This window comes from Pezoporus flaviventris, unplaced genomic scaffold, assembly GCF_033815535.1.
Source record: "Pezoporus flaviventris isolate CSIRO_AGI_PZ_B2104156 unplaced genomic scaffold, CSIRO_AGI_Pfla_v1 ptg000015l, whole genome shotgun sequence".
Classification (NCBI taxonomy): Eukaryota; Metazoa; Chordata; class Aves; order Psittaciformes; family Psittacidae; genus Pezoporus; species Pezoporus flaviventris.
In genome coordinates this window covers 26,492,314-26,513,878 of record NW_026892563.1, presented here as the reverse complement: position 1 = coordinate 26,513,878, position 21,565 = coordinate 26,492,314, and the positions used below count along the sequence as shown (strand labels likewise).

Sequence of the window (21,565 nt, the reverse complement as noted above, 5' to 3'; positions counted from 1 at the left end):
GCCCGGCCCGCCCCACCCTACCGTGTCCTCCCGCCGCGACCCCTCCCCTGCATCACCGCCCGCCATTTTCTCTGTGGTCGCTGCCGCCACCGCCACCACGAACTGGTTTGCGGCTTCTTAAACAAAAGACGGAGAGTCTAGTTTGGAAAGTCCCAAATTGGCAACAGTTTCTGGCGATCCAGATGGGACCCTGAGCTCGGACTGGATCTCGCTCGGGAAACCATCGCAGCCGAAGGGGGATTCCCTACACGGACTCCAGCACCCGCCGGTGGGATTACCCGAGGACTCCACGGGCGAACCCCCGGTTGTGGTGAGTTTTTGAGCAGTGTCCTATACAGAGACATTGTTAGTGTTGTTTCGGTTTTGATCTCTCTCCCCGAGTAACTCCTATCAGAAAAGACGGATCGGAGGGGTAAAAGGTACCTTAAAGTGTCCCCATGCAGGATTAAGGTGACGACCGGTCACGTGGAATTTGGGTTTTTGACATATTCCTAGGAATTGGTTTGCTTATTTCGGAATTGTCTTCGTTATGTTGGTAAAATGAATTGTTTTGGATTCTCCGGTAAAGGGTGTTTTGCTGCTGCGCTATTTCATGAATTCATAGAATGGTTTGAGTTGAAGGGAACCTAATAGCTCATCTAGTTCCAACCCCTTGCTACAGGCAGGAACACCTGCCACTAGACCAGGTTGCTGAAAGCCCCATTCAACCTGGCCTTGAACACTGCCAGGGATGGGGCAGCCACAGCTTCTGAGGGCAATCTGTCCCAGTGCCTCACCACCCTTATAGTGGAGAATTTCTTCCTAATGTCTGATCTAAGCCTACCTTCTTTCAGTTTAAAGTCACCTTGTCCTGTAGTTACCTGCCCTTGTAAAAAGCCTCTCTCCAGCTCTCTTGTAGCCCCCCTTTAGGCACTGGAAGCTGCTCTAAGGTCTCCCTGGAGCCTTCTCTTCTCCAGGCTGAACAACCCCAACTCTCTCAGCCTGTTGTCAGAGGAGAGGTGCTCCATCTCTCTGAGCATCCTTGTGGCATCTTCAGGACTCGCTCCAGCAGGTCCATTTCCCTCTTTTGTTGGGGGCCCCAGAGCTGACCACAGTACTACAGGTGGGGTCTCACAAGAGTGAAGTAGAGGGGCAGAATTCTCTCCTTCGACCTCCTGGTCACGCTCCTTTTGATGGAGCCCAGGATACGGTTGGCTTTCTCGGCTGCCAGCACACACTGCTGGCTCATGTTGAGCTTTTCATTGAGACAAGGAGGCACAAAATGTAATCACTTCTAAGCAATGTTAAGTGTGATGGTTTAGTAATGGAAAATAACTGCGGTGTTTGAAGGTAGTTGACATAGTTTCAGGTCCTTAGGACCTTAGTACACAAGGTGTAAGAAAAGCAGAATAGAAAAACAGGACCTGGGGACTAGCAGATGTCCAGGGTGGGCACAGATAAACTAACTGATAAGTAGAAGGACAGGATGATTGCTATGTTTGTGGTGTTAATAAACCCATTAAGCTGGTATAAACGTCTACTGGGGAGTATCCAGGACTAGCTGATGTCCAGGACAGGAACAGTTAAACTAACTGATAAGTGGATGGGCAGGATGATTGCTATGTCTGTAATGTTAATTAAGCTTGTTGGGAAAAGTTAACGACCCTTAAAGACCACCACATTTTTGTATGCATGCCGGAAACTAACTGGAAAATGATGTAATATGCTCAGTGACCATATAAGGATGGCCTGCATGGCAATACGGTGACACACGTTAGGAGGAGCTATCCCCCGTGTCCCCCGGCGCCTCAATAACACCTGCTTGTCAACTTGAAACTCTGTTGGCGAGTTTGTTCCTGGAGTTTTCTCCGAATCATCATCAGTCGACACCCCTAAGTCCTTCTCCTCAGGGCTGCTCTCAGACCGTTCTCCACTCAGCCTGTGCTTGGGATTGTCCCGACCCAGGTGTAGGACCTTGCACTTGGCCTGTTGAATTTCATGAGGCTGGCATTGGCCCACCTGTGAAGCATGTCAGGGTCCCTCTGGATGGCATTCCTTCCCTCCAGCACGTCGACCAAACCACCAAAGATCAACAAGGCGAAGTGCAAGGTCCTACACTTGGGTCAGGGCAGTCCCAGCTACAGTTGCAGGTTGGGCAGAAAAATGTTTCAGAGCAGCCCTGCAGAGAAGGACTTGGGGGTGTTGGTCAGTGAGAAAATGAACATGAGCCGGCAGTGTGTGCGCTCACAGGCCAGAAAGCCAATGGTATCCTGGGCTGCATCAAAAGGAACGTAACCAGCAGGTTGAAGGAGGTGATCCTGCCCCTCTACTTTGCTCTCGTGGAAATTGACTAGCAGGTCAGACTGCTAAACAAACAGCAGAAGGACAAATATTACTGATACTGGCAGGAAAATACCCAGTACTGGAAAATAGTCCAGAATATCAAAAAGAAGATGAACAATTAGCTGAGTTACTGAAGGCAAAGAAAAATGAGAAAGGGTGGTGGATCACTGAAGACAACAGTAATCTTAACAACCCCTCTCATAAAGGAAATGATAGATCAGGAACACAAGAGTACCCATTGGGGTGCAGAAATATTAGAAGACAATCTAAGCTTGTGAGTGTTAAGAATAGGAATGGGAAGAATCCCTAAGAGTATTGTGAAGAAGTGTGAAATATACCAGAGGAATAATCCTCAAATCCAACCGCAACCTCTTCCCAGAGGTGAAGAAAGGAAATACAGCAGGACACTATTGGGAAATAGATTTCTTCAGAATTATCATGACAAAATGTGCGTTGGTATTTATTGGTTTTGGTAGATGCTTTTTGAGGATGGCTGGAAGCTTTTTGTTGTCGAACAAATCGGGCTAAAGAGGTAAGGTATTCTTAAAAGGGATTATCCCAAGATAATGGAATCCCAATAAAAATGTCACCAAATAGAGGGCCTCATTTTGTAGCTAAAATAATCAAAAAACTAGCTTAAACACTACACGTAAAATGGCATCTCCATACCACCTGGAGACCCTAGTCCAATGGAAAGGTAGAAAGAATGAATCGGTCAATTGAGAGACATACAAATAAAATGTGTCAGGAAACCAAATGAAAATGGCCAGGCATACTGCTTTTGGGGATTATAAGAATAATCCCCAACAATAGAGACAAAGTAAGTACATTTGAGGTTTTATATGGGCAACCTTACCAGGTAATGAATATAAACCAGCTTCTGCCAGTATCCTGGGACAGGGGTATTTAAAGGACTATGTGATGTCTTTAGGAAAAGTGTTATTTTCTGTCAACAAGTATTTGCAATTACATGCACCATTAGGATTGGATACAGCAGTTCATTGTTTCAAACCTGATTTGGTCTGCCTGCGGATGTAGAACAATGAACCTCTAAAGGAATGTTGGAAAGGACCTTTTCAAGTCTTGTTCAACCTACACCATGGCGAAACTGCAGGGAGTGGAATTGTGGATCTGTAAAAAGTAGTAAGATAGAATTTTAGCAGTAAGCTGTTAACTGTCAGAGCAAGATAATGAGATGGCAGTTAAGGTGGGAACTGGGTTAGTGGTTACAGTTCATAACAAGTTCAACAATGTGCAGGTTAGCAAATAAGGGGACGGGGCTTTTAAATTAGAGTAGTGGGAGATGCAGACAGGGGTGGGAGTTCACATGGGATGTTCAGGTGCCTCGGATAGGCTGTAAACCTTGGAGTACCTGACCAGTGGGAAACAAGGGAGGGTTGTTGCAGTCAGGGATAGGGAATATAAGGAAGAACTTTGTAGTCACTGGGTGTGCCTTCTTATTAGGACACCCGTTTTTGCAAAAATGTTTAATAAATAGCTGCTTCACTGTTGCATCTAACCTGAGTCTTTACAAAAAAAGTTTTGAAGTTTCTAACATATCCACTACACTTGAAAGAAGGCCACAAATCCAGAGAAATGGGAAGTAACTCCACCAGAACCATTAAAAGTGAAATTCAGAAAAAGAACTTGATAAAAAAAGGCCCATGAAAATCAACAAGGTGCTTGGTGACAGCCAGCATGGCTTCACTAAGGGGAAATCCTGCCTGACCAATTTGGTCGCCTTCTATGCTGGGGCTACGGAACTGATGGACAGGGGTAGAGCAGTTGATGTCATCTACCTGGACTTGTGTAAAGCATTCGACACTGTCCCACATAACATCCTTGTCTCTAAATTGGAGAGACATCAATTTGATGGATGGACCACTCGGTGGATAAAGAACTGGCTGGATGGCCGCACACAAAGAGTTGTAGTCAATGGCTCAATGTCCAGCTGGAGACCAGTAACGAGTGGTGTCCCTCAGGGATCGGTGTTGGGACTGGTCTTGTTCAACACCTTTATCACTGACATGGACAGTGGGATTGACTGCACCCTCAACAAGTTTGCCGATGACACCAAGCTGTGTGGTTCGGTTGATACGCTGGAGGGAAGGAATGCCATCCAGAGGGACCTTGACACACTTGTGAGGTGGGCTGATGCCAACCTTATGAAGTTTAACCATACCAAGTGCAAGGTCCTACACCTGGGTCGGAGCAATCCCAGGCACAGCTACAGGTTGGGCAAAGAAGAGATTCAGAGGAGCCCTGCAGAGAAGGACTTGGGGGTGCTGGTTGATGAGAAAATGAACACGAGCCAGTAGTGGTCGCTTGCAGCCCAGAAAGCCAACTGTATCCTGGGCTGCATCAAAAGGAGCGTGAGCAGCAGGTCGAAGGAGGTGATCCTGCCCCTTTACTCTGCTCTTGTGAGACCTCACCTGGAGTATTGTGTGCAGTTCTGGTGTCCTCAACATAAAAAGGACATGGAACTGCTGGAACAAGTCCAGAGAAGGGCCACGAGGATGATCAGGGGACTGGAGCACCTCCCATATGAAGATAGGTTGAGAAAGTTGTGTCTGTTCAGCCTGGAGAAGAGAAGGCTGCTTGGAGACCTCATAGCAGCCTTCCAGTATCTGAAGGGGGCCTGTAGGGATGCTGGGGAGGGACTCTTCATTAGGGACTGGAGTGATAGGACAAGGGGTAATGGGTTAAAACCGGGGAAGTTTAGATTGGATATAAGGAGGAAATTCTTTCCTGTTAGGGTGGTGAGGCACTTGAATAGGTTGCGCAGGGAGGTTGTGAGCGCTCCATCCCTGGCAGTGTTCAGGACCAGGCTGGACGAGGCCTTAGGTGAGATGATTAGTGTAAGGCGTCCCTGCTCATGGCAGGGGAGTTGGAACTTGATGATCTTAAGGTCCTTTCCAACTCTAACTATTCTATGATTCTATGAAAATGTCAGACTTTAATGACATGCGATTGATATTACTAATAATTCTTGATATAAATGTCAAGATAACGTGATACTGAAATTGCTGCAATCCTTTGCAAAAATGCACAATGCTAGTAGACTTATGGCTTGCCATAACCAGCAGAGCATCCTGTAGGATGGGGGGTGTTAACTGTTAATTTATCTCGTCTATGCAATTTCCTCCACAATGGGTCGCAGGTAATAAAAATACCTAGGGATCAAAGAATATATTGTAGTAATAATACACATTGTTGGACAAAAATATGTATCATTACACATTAAACTTCTAAATTATTACATTATTAAACTCCTTTTTGGAGAAGTGATTACTTGGACCATAGAAAAAAAACCTACATTGCAGTGGTAACTACACTACCTACAGGAGAAAAGCTATGTTGGGATATAAACTCAACTCCTCTTACAAGAAGATGAGAACTTGTTATAGAAAATAAGACATGGGTTGCCAGTGACTACAGTAATATATCTTGGGACTAAATTTACCAAACATGGAAAATGACTGAAGAAGGGAATTGGCATTATGCTGAACTAACAGGTGTTTTGAGAGGTTAGGGAATCCAGGAGGGCAATGAAGAGTATCAGAAGCCGACCCAAATGGAATATACAAAAAGATAGAATAATGAGACTTTACTGCACAAATGTATATAACTGTTCTAATTATCCCCAAGATTTTCAAAGGATTAGGCCTTTGGCTAGAGCCGTTGTGCAATGTGGTCTAGTGTGAGGCATCCCTACCCATGGCAGGGGGGTTGGAACTAGGTGATCTTGAGGTCCTTTCCAGCTTTAACTCTTCTATGATTTATGATACTATGATTACTAACTTCATGTCTGTATGGAGAAAGAGCATGATAACTCCTTATGGAATCGTTGAAAGAGATACAGTAGATGGTTGGCAACAACTACCTACTGGAACTAGGGTAGAATGGGTCCTAGAATCTCTGCAGCCACAGTCAGTCCTTACAGAATAGATTTGCAATTAACAGCATTACTGGACAAATGGAGGTTCTGGCAGATGCTACTAAAACCAGATTTTCGGACCTAAATCAACAGGTGCAAGTCAATTCAAAGATGACTTTGCAGAATAGACAAGCTTTAGATTTATTGTTAGCCCAAGACCATGGCCTATGTGGATATTTACATTTGGATCCTGACAGGTGTTGTACACATGCACCTAATGACACTGAACCCTTGCAAAAACAGTGAGAAAGAATTAAACAAGTGGCTAAAGCAAGTAGAAAAATTAATGAAAGAATAGAAACCAGTATCAGCTCTACTTCATAAATGAGGCTTATCTCTGCCAAACTGGCTCTTGAGCATAATGTAAACCTTGTTATTATAATGATTGTAAGAATCTGTATAGGAAGCATTTGGAAAGCAAGAGAAAAGAGTATATGGGAGTACTAAAATTGCATTGATACTGGATTATTCCATTAAATTAGGCTGAGTTAACATGGTAAAAAAATTTTATGTAAAGAAGTATAAGCTGGAATATACAAGACACTCCAATATTTAAACTAGAAATCTTTAACTAAACACCACACGCTATTGTTGTTTTACAATGATACAAAATATGGAAGTGAGACTTCCAAAGGGGGAAATAATGCTTGCAACATCTTGCAAAACATTGCTAAACCCCAAAGGACTGAGCAAAACCTGTAAATGTTTGCAACATCTTACGAGAGGATGCTTGCTACAATCGTAGTTCTGCTACGTAACTGTGATAATGTACAGACTTCTCTAAACAAAGACTATCCATCTTGCTTCCCTGGGAAATGAGTCAGGACTGATAAGGAGGAACATTTGTCTCCAACCCTTGGACAACAGCCTAGAAGAAAATGAGCAATAATTAGGTGGGGGAGTGGGGGGCAGCCTGACCACCAACTCAAGAAACCCATTGACTCAAGATAAAGGCAGAGCCTGCATACCTGATCAGCATAAGAAGTGAGAGGGACCTTTAATATTCCACCACCAGTATGGGGTAGAATACTAATTAATGAACAAATTGTATAACTCTCAACCAGTGAACACAGATTTCTTTGTCAAAATGTATAAATAGCTTAAAGTTACAATCATGATTGATTTGTGCTTGATTTGTGGAGACTTCCACAGAGGACTCTGCACAGAATAAATGTCTCCTTTCCTAACTAGACTCTGTGTCTTTGTTTATAAAGCCCCACATGGGCAACAGAGCCAGCCTCTGCCTATGATGTGAGGGGAGTGAGCAGAGCCTCTGGGACATTCCAGGCCGTTGCAGAAGGCTCCTCACCACCACAGGAGTTCTGCCATGTCCCAGCTGAAGGTGGGCACTGCCTCTACCCCGGGGCACAGCTGCCACTCCCTGGCACCACAGTGTTCAGCCCTTCTTTGCTGAACATGCAGGAATCCAGTTAATACGGGGGAGAATCCATATTACACAGATCAGGTGAAGTGACTTGCCCTGGCAGAGTGTGAGTTAGCTACAGAGCTGGTCCAATCCTAATTGCTAGGCTTCCTAGCCACCGAAATGCTATTAAAAGTAATCCAGATACAGGCTGTGGGAGTTTTCCCATACACACACCTGGAACAAGACACTGGTGAGCACCATATGAAGGGTGCATGATTAAATATCATGCTTGTGTATCCCTAATTCCCAAGTTCCCCACAGCTTGGTTCCTCCTGCAAACGGAGGACAACTGCTCTGACTTAAGCTTTGCTGTGTTCTGATTGTTTTGTGGTTTGGAAGAGGTGGAGTATTTCACAATATGGGCATCACATCCCCATGGCTGCCACCTCACCTTGCCCTGGTCCTGTGGCAGGTCCAACAGAAGGAGCTGGACCATGTGAGTTGTACCCCTATGTCAAGAGCAGTTCTTAGGGAGTTAGGCTGTCCTTTCAGTGATGCAGAAAAGCAACCTGGGTAGTAAATATGTGTAGTTCTCAACCAGTTCAACCAATGCTTTTTGACAGGATTTTAGGCTTGCCATGCCATCACATTTTGACATTTTTAAAAGACCATCTTTGAACAGGATCCAGGGAGCTACCCGACCATCACGGAAGACTCAACGCATACATGTGCACCTATCTGAGATGGCACAAGGCTTGTGTCTGTGTGTCGGTGCTGGGTGACGCTTGCTGAACCTTTGGGCATGGCCAGGGAGAACGGCTAGGCACCATCCAGAGCTTCAGATCTCCCCGAGACCGCTCCTACCCTCCCTCGGCAGCAGGAGCCTTCCATAGCACACGGATGTGCTGACAGGCTCAGCTTGGTATCCCCGGGGGTGCGGGGAGGCACCAGCGCCCGCCAGCCACGCACACGTTTTGTTGCGACCGCTGCACTGCAGCCCGGTTCCCCGGTTCCAGAGGCTCAGATGAGCTCAGTGGCTCTTCGCGCCCAGCCGCGGGGCAGCCGAGGCCGAAGACGCCCGGAAGAGGGACGCAGCTCCCACCCCGCAGCACTACAACTCCTGGAGCGCAGGGCCCCGCCGCCGCTAAGCCGAGCCGAGCCGCAGAAACCTCCCGCAGGCCCCCACTGCCGCCGCACCGCTTCCGGGATACAGGGGCGCCCCCGGAAGCGGAAGATGCTGGAGGCGGTGCTTTTGGCGGCGCCGTTGCTGTTAGAGTACGGGCTACGGTGGAGGCGTGGGGCGGGGCAAGTTCTGCTGCTTATTCCGGTGTCAGTTTCTCCTCGGCGGCCTCTCCCCTCGTTTCCGCCATGCATCCCGTTTTCCAGAGCAGCCGGCGTGATTTCACCTTCGGGCCGTGGAAGCTGAGCGCTGCCCGGACGCACATCATGAAGTCGGCGCAGGCCGAGAGGTGAGGCGGCTTGGGGCTGGCCGCGGCGGACGGGACGGGGCCTCCGCTGCTCGCTTCCCTCTGCAGCTTGTGCTGGGGCTCGGGAGGAGCCTCCGCTGGGCTGGGACCTCAGCCTCCGACAGTGGAGGGTCTGGGGCGCTTTGTCATCTTGTACAAGAAATAACGTTTTTCAGGCGGGAGAGACGCTGCTCAGTCCTGCAGCGTGGGTGGGGTAGTGGTTGTTAATTCGCTTTTTGTGAGGGTAATCTTGATTCTTTGGCTTGAGAAATTGAGGTGATTGGGGTTGCAGATGGTCTCCAGAATTCTGCTTTCAGTGATCGCTTAATGGTTTTGGAGACCTGCCCTGCTAATTATAAGACTATTTTTCCTTAATTACTTTTTTAATGGTGTTTAAGGTTCTTTGACATGTAGTCCACAGACTCATGCTATTTTGTGGTAATGGCTATTCGAAGACAGTGGTTCTCATTAAAAATGCATTATTTGCATTTTCCTTGTAGTAGTAATTTCTACTGTTGTCAAGCCACTGGAGAAAATGCTCCTGTGTCAGCAGCAAGTGCTTGAGTCAGGTTTGCTAATGGGGCACTGAGCAGTTCAGCTGTTTGATGCCATAGGTGACCTCAGTGGCAGCTGAATTTGACAGATACTTTTTGGTTTGAATTTCTGGAATACATACATAGAAATGTCATTGGTCTTGTTCAGTGTATCTTAATACATGTTGCTTTTAACTTTTGTAAGGCTGATGTGTTTGATAAAGTCCCATGTCTTGAAACAGTTTCTGTTGTTGGTTGGTTGTTTTAACTGGGTATCTGCCTTAAAATAGGTAAACCTTCATCCGTCTTTGTTTTAAGCTTTGAACTTAGGATAATCTTCTCAAACTGCTTTTGACTAATGGTCCTTTAATTTTTGCAGTTACAGGTAAAAAAACTTGAATCTTGTGATTTTAGTAATTATTTTTTGTAATGAGGATTCAACACTCAGCTAAGCTGTACCCATGTTCTGCAGAGGGAGGGAAGTTTTTATTCAATTTTTATGGCATCTTTTTAAACACTTATTTTGTAGGATGCTGCCTCTTAAAAATGAAGGTCTTTATTAAGATCAGGGGGTTGTTAACTCTTTGCCCATGAACAAGAGCCTTGAACTGCCAGTCTAGAAGCCAAATTGCCTACTGTACTCATCTGATCTATTCAGTTTCTACAACTGGACCTATTTTAAAATGCATAGTCACCTCTGTAATTTTCAGAAATTACCTTTGTTGTTTGAAGACCAGTGGGTTTGGGGTTTTCTTCAGAACATGCTGAAAAAGGCTGAAAGGTAAAGTTACAAAAGGCACGACACAACATGAAAGAACAGAGAATTTTGCAGAGTAGGGAAGTCCAAAAGAAGCTGTTTAGATCTTGGTACATAGCATGAGATCTCCAAAACAAATCCTCCACTTAAAATCTGAAGAGTCTAGAACTATCCAGTTCTAGTGCTTTTCGTCAGTGTCCTTTTATAATGTATTTCTCTTGGCATTTTACATTTTTTTATTGCGTGGGGAACATGTATCTGTAAGGGTTTTATTTCTGACAAACATATCACAAAAATCCTTAGCAACCTCTGTGGAAAGGTGAAGGATTAAATGTGCCATATAAAAGAACACCTTTCTGGGCTGGAGTTGGCCTTGGCAGTTCAAGGGGCGTACACTTATTGGAACAGAAAACTTCATAATATTATTCTGCCTTCTTTGGGAAAGATGTAGGATCTACAAATTTGCTATTTTTGTTTGGTTAGCATAATGTTCTTTTATAGGCAGAGTTACAGAAATAACCACTTTTATTCACGGAGGCCTCGCTATCAATGTGAAAATTGCTGTTGGGACACTAGTGGGTTTTTTTTCTTGCTTCCTTACAATTAGTGTATTTCCTGGTATTCTCTCCAGATGTCACATATTTCTTTTTGATCTTGAGAGGTAGTGGGAGGGAGGAAAAGAAGTATATGAAGCTTTTTGGTAAATAAGGTCAGTATTTACACAAAGTAGTGGTGTATGTGTACATGTGCATTTATAGTGTATATGTACACATGTATAAATAAGCATAATACTGATGTAAAAGAGAATGTGAAATAGGGTGCTTTGAGATTTCCTGCAGGGATAATGCTTACTTGGTTCATGCAGTCCTTTGTTCAGTTGGGTCTGTGGCTATGGCTGTGGCTTTTGTGCCTGAGGTTACAGATACTGGTGTGTATTCTCTACCAGCTTGGGAAGGTAGTAGAGCTCAGTAGCTTCTGCACTTCCCACATACTTTTCCGAGGTTGTTTTCAGCCCATTTATGTAGGCTTCTAAAGTTAGAGGTGTGAACGACTGTGTAGTGAATTTAAACTTGTTGACAATGAGTGCTCATTCCTAAAAGTTCATTTGGGGTACTTGCTGAAGTAGTTAATGGACTATCCAGAGATTTGCTACAACAGGCTGAAAGCTGCTACTTCATGCTTATCAGATTGATTTTTTTTTTTTTTTTTTTTTTTTTTTTATTCCTCCTGTCTGAGACTTCTCTATGAGCCTGATGGAGAAGGAATGTTTCAGGAATACTTTTGTGGTGGAAAAGTGGTGTTGGATCAATGACTGCGATTCATGTCAGATTATTAAATGGGGGAAACAACAAAGTTTTAAAGAATCCATTGATGATGCGACTTCTAAATGATCATGGTATTGAGGTTTTCCCTGTGTTTCTCAAGGCGAGATTGGACAGGGTTTTGAGCAACCTGGTCTAGTGGAAGGTGGCCCTCTCCATGGCAGAGGGGTTGGAACTAGATGAACTTTAAGGTCCCTTCCAACCCAAACCATTCTTTGATTCTAAAGAATACTTTTTCCAAACCAAGGACTGCTGTCACTGAACTATAGCTGACTTACCTCTCTTTATGGGACTTTTATTTTTCTGTGCAGACTGGCTGATGAATTACACATGCCCTCCCTGCCAGAGATGATGTTTGGAGACAATATCCTAAGGATACAGCATGATCATGGTTTTGGAATTGAGTTCAATGCAACAGATGCTTTAAAATGTGTCAATAATTGTCAAGGTATGATCAAAGTGGCTTGTGCAGAGGAGTGGCAAGAGAGCAGGTACAGTATTTTATCACCAGTGGGCAAGTACTGGTGTGTTGCATGTGAAACTGTCATGAAGTATTTAGAAGAGCAGACTGAACTCTTGAAGACCATGTTGCATTTGGTTATGCCATAGATACAGTTTGTGATCACAGGAATCGCTTAGCGTTTCTTTGCCATGATCATCCCATCTGTTAAATGGGGTCAGTTCTGTTTTTCAGTTGAATCTTGGCTTTCTTAATACTGTTTCCATTTATTCAAATTCTTGGGGCCTCAAGCATTACAAGATTGTACTGTGTGGCATTTCAAAGTGCAGAATGCTGCGCATGTCCAAAATCTTAGCCTTAGGAATATAGCAGAACAGTCACTATGCATGAGAACTAATTGCACTGCTTAGTATTTACCAAATGAGTTGCAGAGCACCTAGAAATAAAGCACGGAGAAAAGTGAAAGGTGTCATGAAAACTAAGGTAAATAATGTTAATGATTGCTGTGTGTTATCAGCAGATTTCTTTCTGCCTACTTAAAGAAAAAATGATTTTGAAATGCAACTCTTTCAACAACAGTGAACCAAAATCTGACTCCTAGGACTGAGGTAGTGTTATAGCATAGGAATTCTGGTAATGGTTTTCTAATCTTGTACGGAAACAAGATGTTGTGGAAGAAGCAATACTCTACAATTAAGTCTTAACATTGTCATAGCAGCACAGACAATGCTGCTGTTCTTCTTGAAGAGTGTGGGAATTGTAGTACATATTCTTTGCGAGGTGGTAGTTTTTTAGGAATTGTTACAAAGAATGTTGGTTTGCACTTCTTAAGGAGTGAGCCTGAGCACACTAAGGAAGTTGTCAAGCCATATGATTGGACTTACACAACAGACTACAAAGGAACACTGCTGGGAGATACTGCAACATTAAAGGTAACCATTTTCTCCTCCTTAAATGCTGATTGCAGTTTGTTTCACTCAAACACAAACACTTTTTTTTAGACTTTCATTTACCTTTCAGTAGGCATCTGTAAAATCTTTCAAGTTTCTTAGTTTCTGACTTTTAAAGTATAGTTTGGGCTTTTCATGTCTCAGCGTGTTATTCTTATCAAATCATGGGTTGGTTTGGATTTTTTAAGCAATTTAGGATCATATAAAAGGGTGCTGTTGTGTCCCTTAGTGACAATTTGCTCACAGAGTAAAAATCTTCATAGCTGAAAATCTTGCTGGATGCCCCTCTGAAGCCCTGGGGTCTTCACACACAATGGAACTATTAACTGTAATTTTCTACCTTTACTCTCTGTTAGTTGCCTTTTGTCTAAGCAGATATGTAGATCTGGCTGCTTTCTTCAATGGCTTTATATTTTCTTCTGCAACAACAAAAACATATTTAAACCTATAGGCCCTCCCTTGTCTTTACTTTAAAATAAGACTGAAGTTCCCAGTTTCTCTTTACTGTGTACAAATTGCATGCTACTAAGCACGTGCTCTGTATTAAGAGTCACAGATTACTTGATTTATTCTGAAATTAAAAGTGCAGCATAGAAATAAATGTCATGTTGGCCTGTAGTCTTTAGTCAGTGGAAGCACATGAGTGTATATGGCGATCATGAGATGGAAATTGAAGGTACTTGATTTCCATGGAGAGGCTTTATTAGAATCCTGTTCAGGGTTTGTAGTGGGCTAGAGATAGTAAATGGATGGAATCTTGTTAATAACCCAAAACTTCAAATCTTCAAATGTTTTGCAATACAGAAATTGAGTAGAATTGTTTGCAGCTGAAACCCCACTGCACCTGTACCCAGAGGAAAGTTTATTCAGAATTTTCCACTCTTGGTGTTGCTTTGATTGGTATTTTCTCTTGGAAACTTTAGGTTTAGTTTTAACTTCTTCTCTTAGAAATCTTTTATGTTTTAAGTTTAGTGCTCTAAAAGCTTTTTCCTTTCTAAAACCAATAACTGTGGGATTTATAGAACAGGACAAACTTTATGTAGTTTGACAACAAATTAACATGCTACCTGTTGTTAATCGTTTTCTTTAGGTTGTTCCTACAACAGAACACATAAATACAGAAAAATTGAAAGCCCGGGAACAAATTATGTTTTTTGAAGAAGTACTTCTGTTTGAAGATGAACTTCATGATCATGGAGTATCAAGTTTGAGTGTAAAAATAGTGAGTAGTGAGAGTTGTATTGAGACACTTGGTGACTCAGTTGGTTAACATATGCAATTCAGCCTTTTTTTTTTTTTTTTTATGCTTTTCCTTATGGGATTTAAAGTTTAAAATGCAGTTTTTTATCCACAATCTTAGAAATGTCATCTTACTGGAAATTATGTTGATTTGACATCTCTCTGTTGGTTGCTTCAGGGAACAATCTTTTCCCTCTTTTGAGGCAGTCTGCCTTGCTGTCCAATGACAGCTGTAGCATATCAACAGCCCAAATTTTTACTTTATTACTGAAAGCTCCTCATACTGTTTTTCACTGTGAATATCTGAAGTAGCTGAGTGCATACTTAAAGTAGAACTTTGTGAAATGCTGAAACATCTTTTTTTTTCCTTTTTTGCAGAGAGTTATGCCTTCCAGCTTTTTTGTCCTGTTGAGGTTTTTCTTGCGGGTTGATGGGGTACTTATCAGGATGAATGATACAAGGCTTTATCATGAGGTAAACCCTTCTTCTCCATCATGTGTTTTACAGATGCTCCTTTGTCATGTTACTTCCAGAGAAGAATTGCTGATATTCCTGTTATTTAATACTGATGTTTGGGGTATAGAGGTTACCTGAACTAAGCTTTCAAGTATATTTATTATTGTGGTGGTGCTGAAATAGCAGCCAAGGGCTGAATGCCATGGGAGCTGGCTAGGTATTGTATGAGCAGAGTAGGCTACCCCTCGTGTGCAGTTACCATTTAAATATATTTTGCAGACACAGATTAGAGAAGAAGTACAAGAGGGAAAACAGGCAACAGTAAATGTGTGATACTGTTCTTATCCTTGTCTCCAAGTGCAGGTTTTTTGGCTTGTCTAACATACAACTGCAAGTTTTAACTTTAACTGTCCATACGATATTTGAGTTCTAGTATCTCATATGTAATACAGATAATAACAGTTCTGGTTTGCGTATTCTCTCTAGCTGTATTCGTCCTAATGTAGGAGTTCTAGCTGAGTAAAGATTAACAAGCATATGTAGTCACAAATTTTTTTTTCCTGGATACATGCAGAAAGGTGATTTGGGGGAAAGAAAACACTGCTGAATATCTTTCTCTGTCTTCATGAGTTTGAATGTCCGTTTCTGCTCCCAGGTGACAGTCTATGGTCAACCAAATTCAAAAGCTTACAAAATTCAGTGTATTTAATATGCTCTTTTTGCACTGATAGGTGATAATTCTGTAATTTTGCTTTTTTTTTTTTCTTAGGCTGACAAGGCGTACATGTTGCGAGAGTATACCTCCAGAGAAAGCAAAATATCAAGTTTAAAGGTACTGCATTTTTTTAAATGGTTTTTGGTTGGTTTGTTTTGTGTTGGTTTTTGTTTTTTCTTCTTCTGTTCGCTTTTTAAAATTGTTTATACAGTCAGTGTAGAAAATACTGTGTAAGTCAACTGATTTCTAGGTTTGGAATTGATAGAGAAAACCACTTTCTGCTTACACAACACTTATTTTGGTGATTTCAGGGCAGATGTGCATTTGTAAATGCTCAGATCACATGACAAGATACAGGAGTGAGTTATCTTTATTACTTTTGAATTAAAATATTTGGGGTTTGTTTTTTTGTTGGTTTTTTTTTTTTCATAGACCTGTTCAGCCACAAAATTGGGTAGTCCATGTCCCACGATGCTAAATTTCAGGGCTGGTTGTATGCTTGCAAGTAGTATTAGGGGTTAAGATCTGTTTGGTAATAGACGCATTCAGTTTTTCTCAAACTGAATAGCCCACCTTAAAACTCCAGTAATGGCTCAGAATAACTTGTGGCACATTTGGAGATGCAGCTGTTGATTTTTATTCCTGACCCAAGACTTGGTCTTGGGTATTCATGTTACTTTCCTTTTCCCTTTTTTATGGTGTTTTTCCTTTACCTCTAAAGTAACTAATGTGTTACTAACCTTCCAAGGGAATGTTTTTGCAAAATGGTTTCCTTTTTGTGGAAGGTGGCACTTTATCATGTCTTAACATGTGATAAACAGGACTATACTCGGACATGAGCTTTTTGATAATTGTGTGGGGTTTGATATATAAATCAGTGATGTAGGTTTTACTTCACCTCATATTTAAAAAATATCATCTGGGCTGTTAAATAATTTTCCCTGCCTGTTGTATTATAGAAGAAATGCATCCAGCTTTCCAGTTCACTAGATCAGCTTGCATAGGTAAAGTAAGACAGGTTCCTGCTTCACTTAGGTTTGAAACAGTTAAATTAGCAGTATAATTCCTTGCATGTCAGGAGTAGCCAAAATACAGGTTGCATTTGAATAGCTCTGAATACACTTCTTAAAGTATGTTGTTAGAAAGTTTGGTTGTTTTGGGTTTTTTTTTTGTTTTGGTTTGATTTTCTTTTTTTTTTTTGTTGGGTTTTCTTTTTTTTTCATCAAATGTCTTGCATCTGGTGAAGTTGTCAACAGGAATCTCCAGAGAAAGATATTGATCAACTTAGTGGAACCCCCTAATTTCTTCAAATGAAATTAAAGTTCAGTGAGTTTTAGTATTTCGTATAAATGTTTGACTTCATAAAATACAGGGCATGTTGAGGGGCATCAGCAGCTAAATCTGAGCAACTCCAGTTAATATATTGCGATGGCTAGAAGACATTAAACATGGGATTCCTTGTGGCCATCCTAGTCTCATCTGAAACTAGAACCTCAAAAAGACTGTTACATGCAAATGATAAATTTATTGTTTAAAAAAAAATTGCAGCTGTTCATTAGTGTCTCTTGTGCTCTTATGTTCTGCTGCTTAAAAACATTAAATACCTTTCCTTAGCATATTGACCTACACAAGGAGTAAAAGACTGTATGTACATTTGAAGTCACAAGGTAAATTTTTATAATTATACCTGACTTCAGGTGTTTAAAACAGGTAGATTATAGATTGTCTGTAAAGTTTGGGTTTGGAATACCTTTAATTTTATTTTTTTTTCCCTCCCCTTCCTTTCACTCATTTCATATAAAATTTTTGCTTCTTAGCATGTTCCACCTTCCCTGTTCACGGAACCTAATGAGATCTCTCAGTACCTACCTATAAAGGAGACAATCTGTGAAAAACTAGAATTCCCAGAGAAGATGGAGCCTAAGCCAGAAGCATCACTGGAAACCACATGTGTTAAGTCTAAATAAATGTGACTTTATATGGACTTGAAATAAACTGGAGGTAACATGATCATGTAACCATGCCTTGGGGGGGCAGTTTCACTACTAGTGGAATAAAGAATTCGGCTAATTTTCTATAGCCCTGAGAGAAAACATTTCAAGCAGGTTTTGCTAATGGTGTTCTTTGTTTGTTTGTTGCTGGTTTTTTTTTAACCTGTATCTGGAATTAATGATAGACTGGTGGTGAGTTATCATTTTCAGCAGTATTGGAGAAAGACTCACAATGTAAGAGTCTGAGTTCTGTTTAACTCACTGGGTGGTAGGCCAGGAGTATTGCCTGGACCCTCCACCACAAACACTTCTATGAAGATTTTATTATTGCTTCTTCAGATACTGACACTACTGGAGTCTTAAAATTGTCATTTTATTTTTATTGAGAAACCATCCACAAGGAAAGAAAAAAAAAATCGTCCCCTGAATTTATTTTGAGCTGTCAGTTCTAAACTACACATTTCACTTGACTTCCCCTACTGTAAGCTGATAACCTACTAAGTTACATTTAGACGTCTCTGATCCAGACTTTAAAATATTCATTTCATCTGAGGATAGGCTTAATGATGGGAAAAAGAAATAACTGCATTCGTCTGACACTATATAAAGGTAAAATTACCTTATTTCTGAAGCATTAACTCCAGAGCAGGAGAAAGCTGGAGGTTAACAGACATACACTGCAAAGTCTCTTCAGAAATACTGTTTATTCTAGTATTCCCTAGAATACTCTCTAGGCAGTTCTGGAGACTATTATTTGGGGCCTATATGCTGCTACAGTCATGTCCTACATTGGAAATGCATTTTACTGTATTGACCTTCTGTTGGACATACTGCATGGTGCCCATGCATGATGGTTATCCTGCCCTGACAGTCAAATTGCTAAACTGCAGAGTGGCCTAAGGCTCGGGAAAACAGGCATTTAGTCTCTAGTCCCTAAGGGATGCTGGTGTTTGGAGATTGAGAAACGAGATCCTACATAGTCTAGAAAGGGTGCCAACATGTATTCCAGATACATCATTTTGGTTTATTTTTAAAATTCTTTAATTCCTGATACTAATAAAACTGTTCTGTGTATAGTCATGGGTTTTAACACTTTGTAGATTAAACTTTAAATATTTGTACTGCTTTGGAAATCCTCAATTATGTTAATAGTTTGGCCTAAGAATGGAGGAGCTAGAGACTTGTCTAGGTTTACTGCTCACACTCAGTGAAGTGAAGCAGCAAATGGCTGTAGCAAAAAGCAGGCCTTGTGGTTGGTGGCACATAAGAATGTGTACAAGTTCTCACGGCTTGAGTTTTCTGCACTTAATGGCTTAGTAGAAAAAATCCAGCTCAAAACCTGGTATTCAACCAGGTCTTTTGAGAAATGGCTTCCACTTAGAAAAGATCCTGAATTTTTAGGAAAAAGTCTACTGCCATCTCAGTGACTGTTTTCTTAATAAAAACAAAACACTTTGTCTCACTTTTATTTGAGGCGACCAGGTCCAGTGAGCTAGCTGATCAGCAGGCTGAAAGGCAGGAACTAAAGCCAGGTTTTCTTGTGTCATGGATTTACTCAGACCACAGGGAACTTACTTCTCTGTGCCTCAGTTCCATGTATGTAAAAACAAGAATTAATAAATGCTTATCTTAATGAGGGTCTGTCAGGATTATTTTGTAAAAAGTTATTGATTTTTTTTTTTTTTTTCCCCTCAATACACCTTCAGCCTTATCTTTGGAATCCTTTGGAAAGGACTATTGCAAAAAGTCTTGTGATCCGTAAGATAAAATGAGTGACAAGAACTGAAATTAAACAGTCTCTGAAAGAAACTATTATCAGATAGCCATGATGTGGGGTTTTCCAATAGGTGAGTTTATGCCATTTTGAAATAAAAGTGGGGTCCTCTGTGTTCCCCATTAGAGTCCTAAATTCTGTTGGCTTTTTTCATGTTCCTGCATTTGTTTCCTAAAGATTTTAGTGTCAGGATGAAGAAGGGGCTGCAAATGAATGCAGCATGCAAGTGATCAAAATTCATTTCGATCTGCTCCAGTGATAAAGGGATATGGGGAGAGAGCGAAAAGTAAGGGCAGAACAAATGAAGGTAATAAAGAGATACTTTGCTTTTAGAGGTTAAATTATGGCACTTATTTTACTCTAAGCATGTACTATTTTACATGTCTTAAGGGCTTATAAAAACACACTTTAAAAATGGTAGTGACTGAGAGCTGATATAGTGCTAGCATGAAGGCAACTGTATTGCATCATTAATTAGAACTGTGATTTGGGTTCGGTCAGTGATGCTCGCATTAATCTCCTTTGGGCTGAAGTGTATGTTGGGGGGGAACCCAGAGCATCGACACCTAGCGATGAAAAGGATGCTCTGCATGTTTAGCTTACATGCTGTATTTCACCTTGTCTATATTGCATACTGAGTTGTGACCTCCTGATACAGTTGTCTTGAGTAGACTTGAATCCTGACTCTATAATTACGTGATATCCATCTACTTTGGATGCTGTGTATTTAAGTGGAACACACATGTTGGGGAACTCATAATGTTTAGGAAGTTACAATTACTACAGAGTAAAACTTGGAACGCTTTGTGACTCTGTCATACCACACAATCAAAAAGCAGCAGTATAAACTGGTGTACCACAAACTCTCGTAAAAATTTTACACAGAAAAGCACCACTTTGGATACATAATTTTGGGGGAGGGAGTGGGGTGATTCTCTAGCTATTTTATGGCAAGTTTAACATGTGGTGGTTTATATTCTTTCTTGTATGTTGCTTAATAAATGTACCAGTCATTTTACAGTTCTGTTTTTGTCTGAGCAAAATAAACTGAAATAACTACTCCTGATGCTGAATTTTGCATGCTAGTAAGGCATTGCATCCATGTGCCTTTGCCTGTCATCAGGCCACTCTGGCTAGTTAGGAAAATAAAGTGAGGCTTTTTCAGAACAGGGGAAGAGTCACAATAGTGGGAGCAAAATTAAATATACATTAATATTTCTGTGAGCTTCACTATTTGCAAATAATTGGCAAAATGGGTGGGAGCAGATACAACTAGAGAAGTAGAACTGGCAGAGGTTGTCGACTTGTGTTCTGAAGTCTGGAAAACATTAGGACAGTTTAGACGTCAGCTGTTGTATGTTTGTGTTGTCCCAAAATCAGGTTCTTCACCTGGTGTGCAGAGAGATGATTAACACAGAGTTGAGGTATTACATGTTCCAGTGTAAGTTGCTCTAGGTGACCTTGCCTTGGCACGGGGGTTGGACTAAGTGATCTCCAGAGGTCCCTTCCAACCCTAGTGATTCTGTGGTTTCATGTCTGCACAGAGATGGGTGCTAGGCAGTAACTGCCCAAAGCCAGCACACCCTCAGTCTGCTGCTCTTACACATTTCAAACCATGATGGTCAGTGTTTTCTGCATAGGTAACAGTATGTATCTACAATCTTCTAGGTTCTCTTGTCTCGGTTTAAGGACATGGTATATATTAATTCACTATACACTTTCCATAAGGGTCTCTTACCTCAAGAGATGTGATCTTTAGTATTCAAATAAACCAAGCTCCTTTAGGAACACAGGTACCTTCTGCTTTGCTAGGCTTTTCAAAATAACTTCTGCCTTCCTAACCTTTCCAAAGTTAGCTGTTACACTTCTGACTTACGATCCCGCTGGTTCATCTATCAGCCGCCCAACTCCCCTCAAGGTCTGTGAGTTTGCAAGGAAGCACAGGTTTTCCCTTCTGCCTGCAATTCCAAACTCAAGATTTCCAAGCTTTCACACATACAGTCCTTTACAAAATCTTAACTTCCTCATTGCCAGGTAACACTTGGAAGACTAAGAAAGCCCTGGTTCCTGGGGAAGTGGGGTGCCTACTGTCTCTAAAAACGCAAACCAAGCATATGAGTTACTATGAAGATAATCCCTCTCCAACACGTGAACCTGGGCACGGGTGCTGGACTGCTTTTTCTCAATCTCACTTGCAGTCCACGCACCTGCTCCAGGAAAGCCGTCATAGGGTGGCTGCTGTGTCTGGAGAGCACAAGACCAGCAGAGCCATTTCTA

At 41.7% G+C, this 21,565-nt stretch overlaps 1 protein-coding gene across 4 annotated transcripts; it reads left to right on the top strand.

Moving 5' to 3' along the window:
- Positions 1-96: 96 nt before the first annotated feature.
- Positions 97-20,365, top strand: TIPRL (TOR signaling pathway regulator). 4 transcript variants are annotated; one of them, XM_061453864.1, is made up of 8 exons: positions 8,941-9,094; positions 12,015-12,194; positions 12,996-13,095; positions 14,204-14,335; positions 14,731-14,826; positions 15,578-15,640; positions 17,341-17,524; positions 19,221-20,365. In XM_061453864.1, the coding sequence occupies exons 1-7, from the start codon at positions 8,994-8,996 to the stop codon at positions 17,488-17,490; spliced, it is 822 nt and encodes a 273-aa protein (XP_061309848.1). In that variant the 5' UTR covers positions 8,941-8,993; the 3' UTR covers positions 17,491-17,524; positions 19,221-20,365. The 4 variants fall into 4 exon arrangements, with proteins under 4 accessions (XP_061309849.1, XP_061309848.1, XP_061309847.1 ...); XM_061453863.1 differs by having other exon boundaries at positions 18,997-20,365; XM_061453865.1 differs by lacking the exons at positions 8,941-9,094; positions 19,221-20,365 and adding an exon at positions 97-310 and having other exon boundaries at positions 17,341-17,627.
- The last annotated feature ends 1,200 nt before the right edge of the window (positions 20,366-21,565 follow it).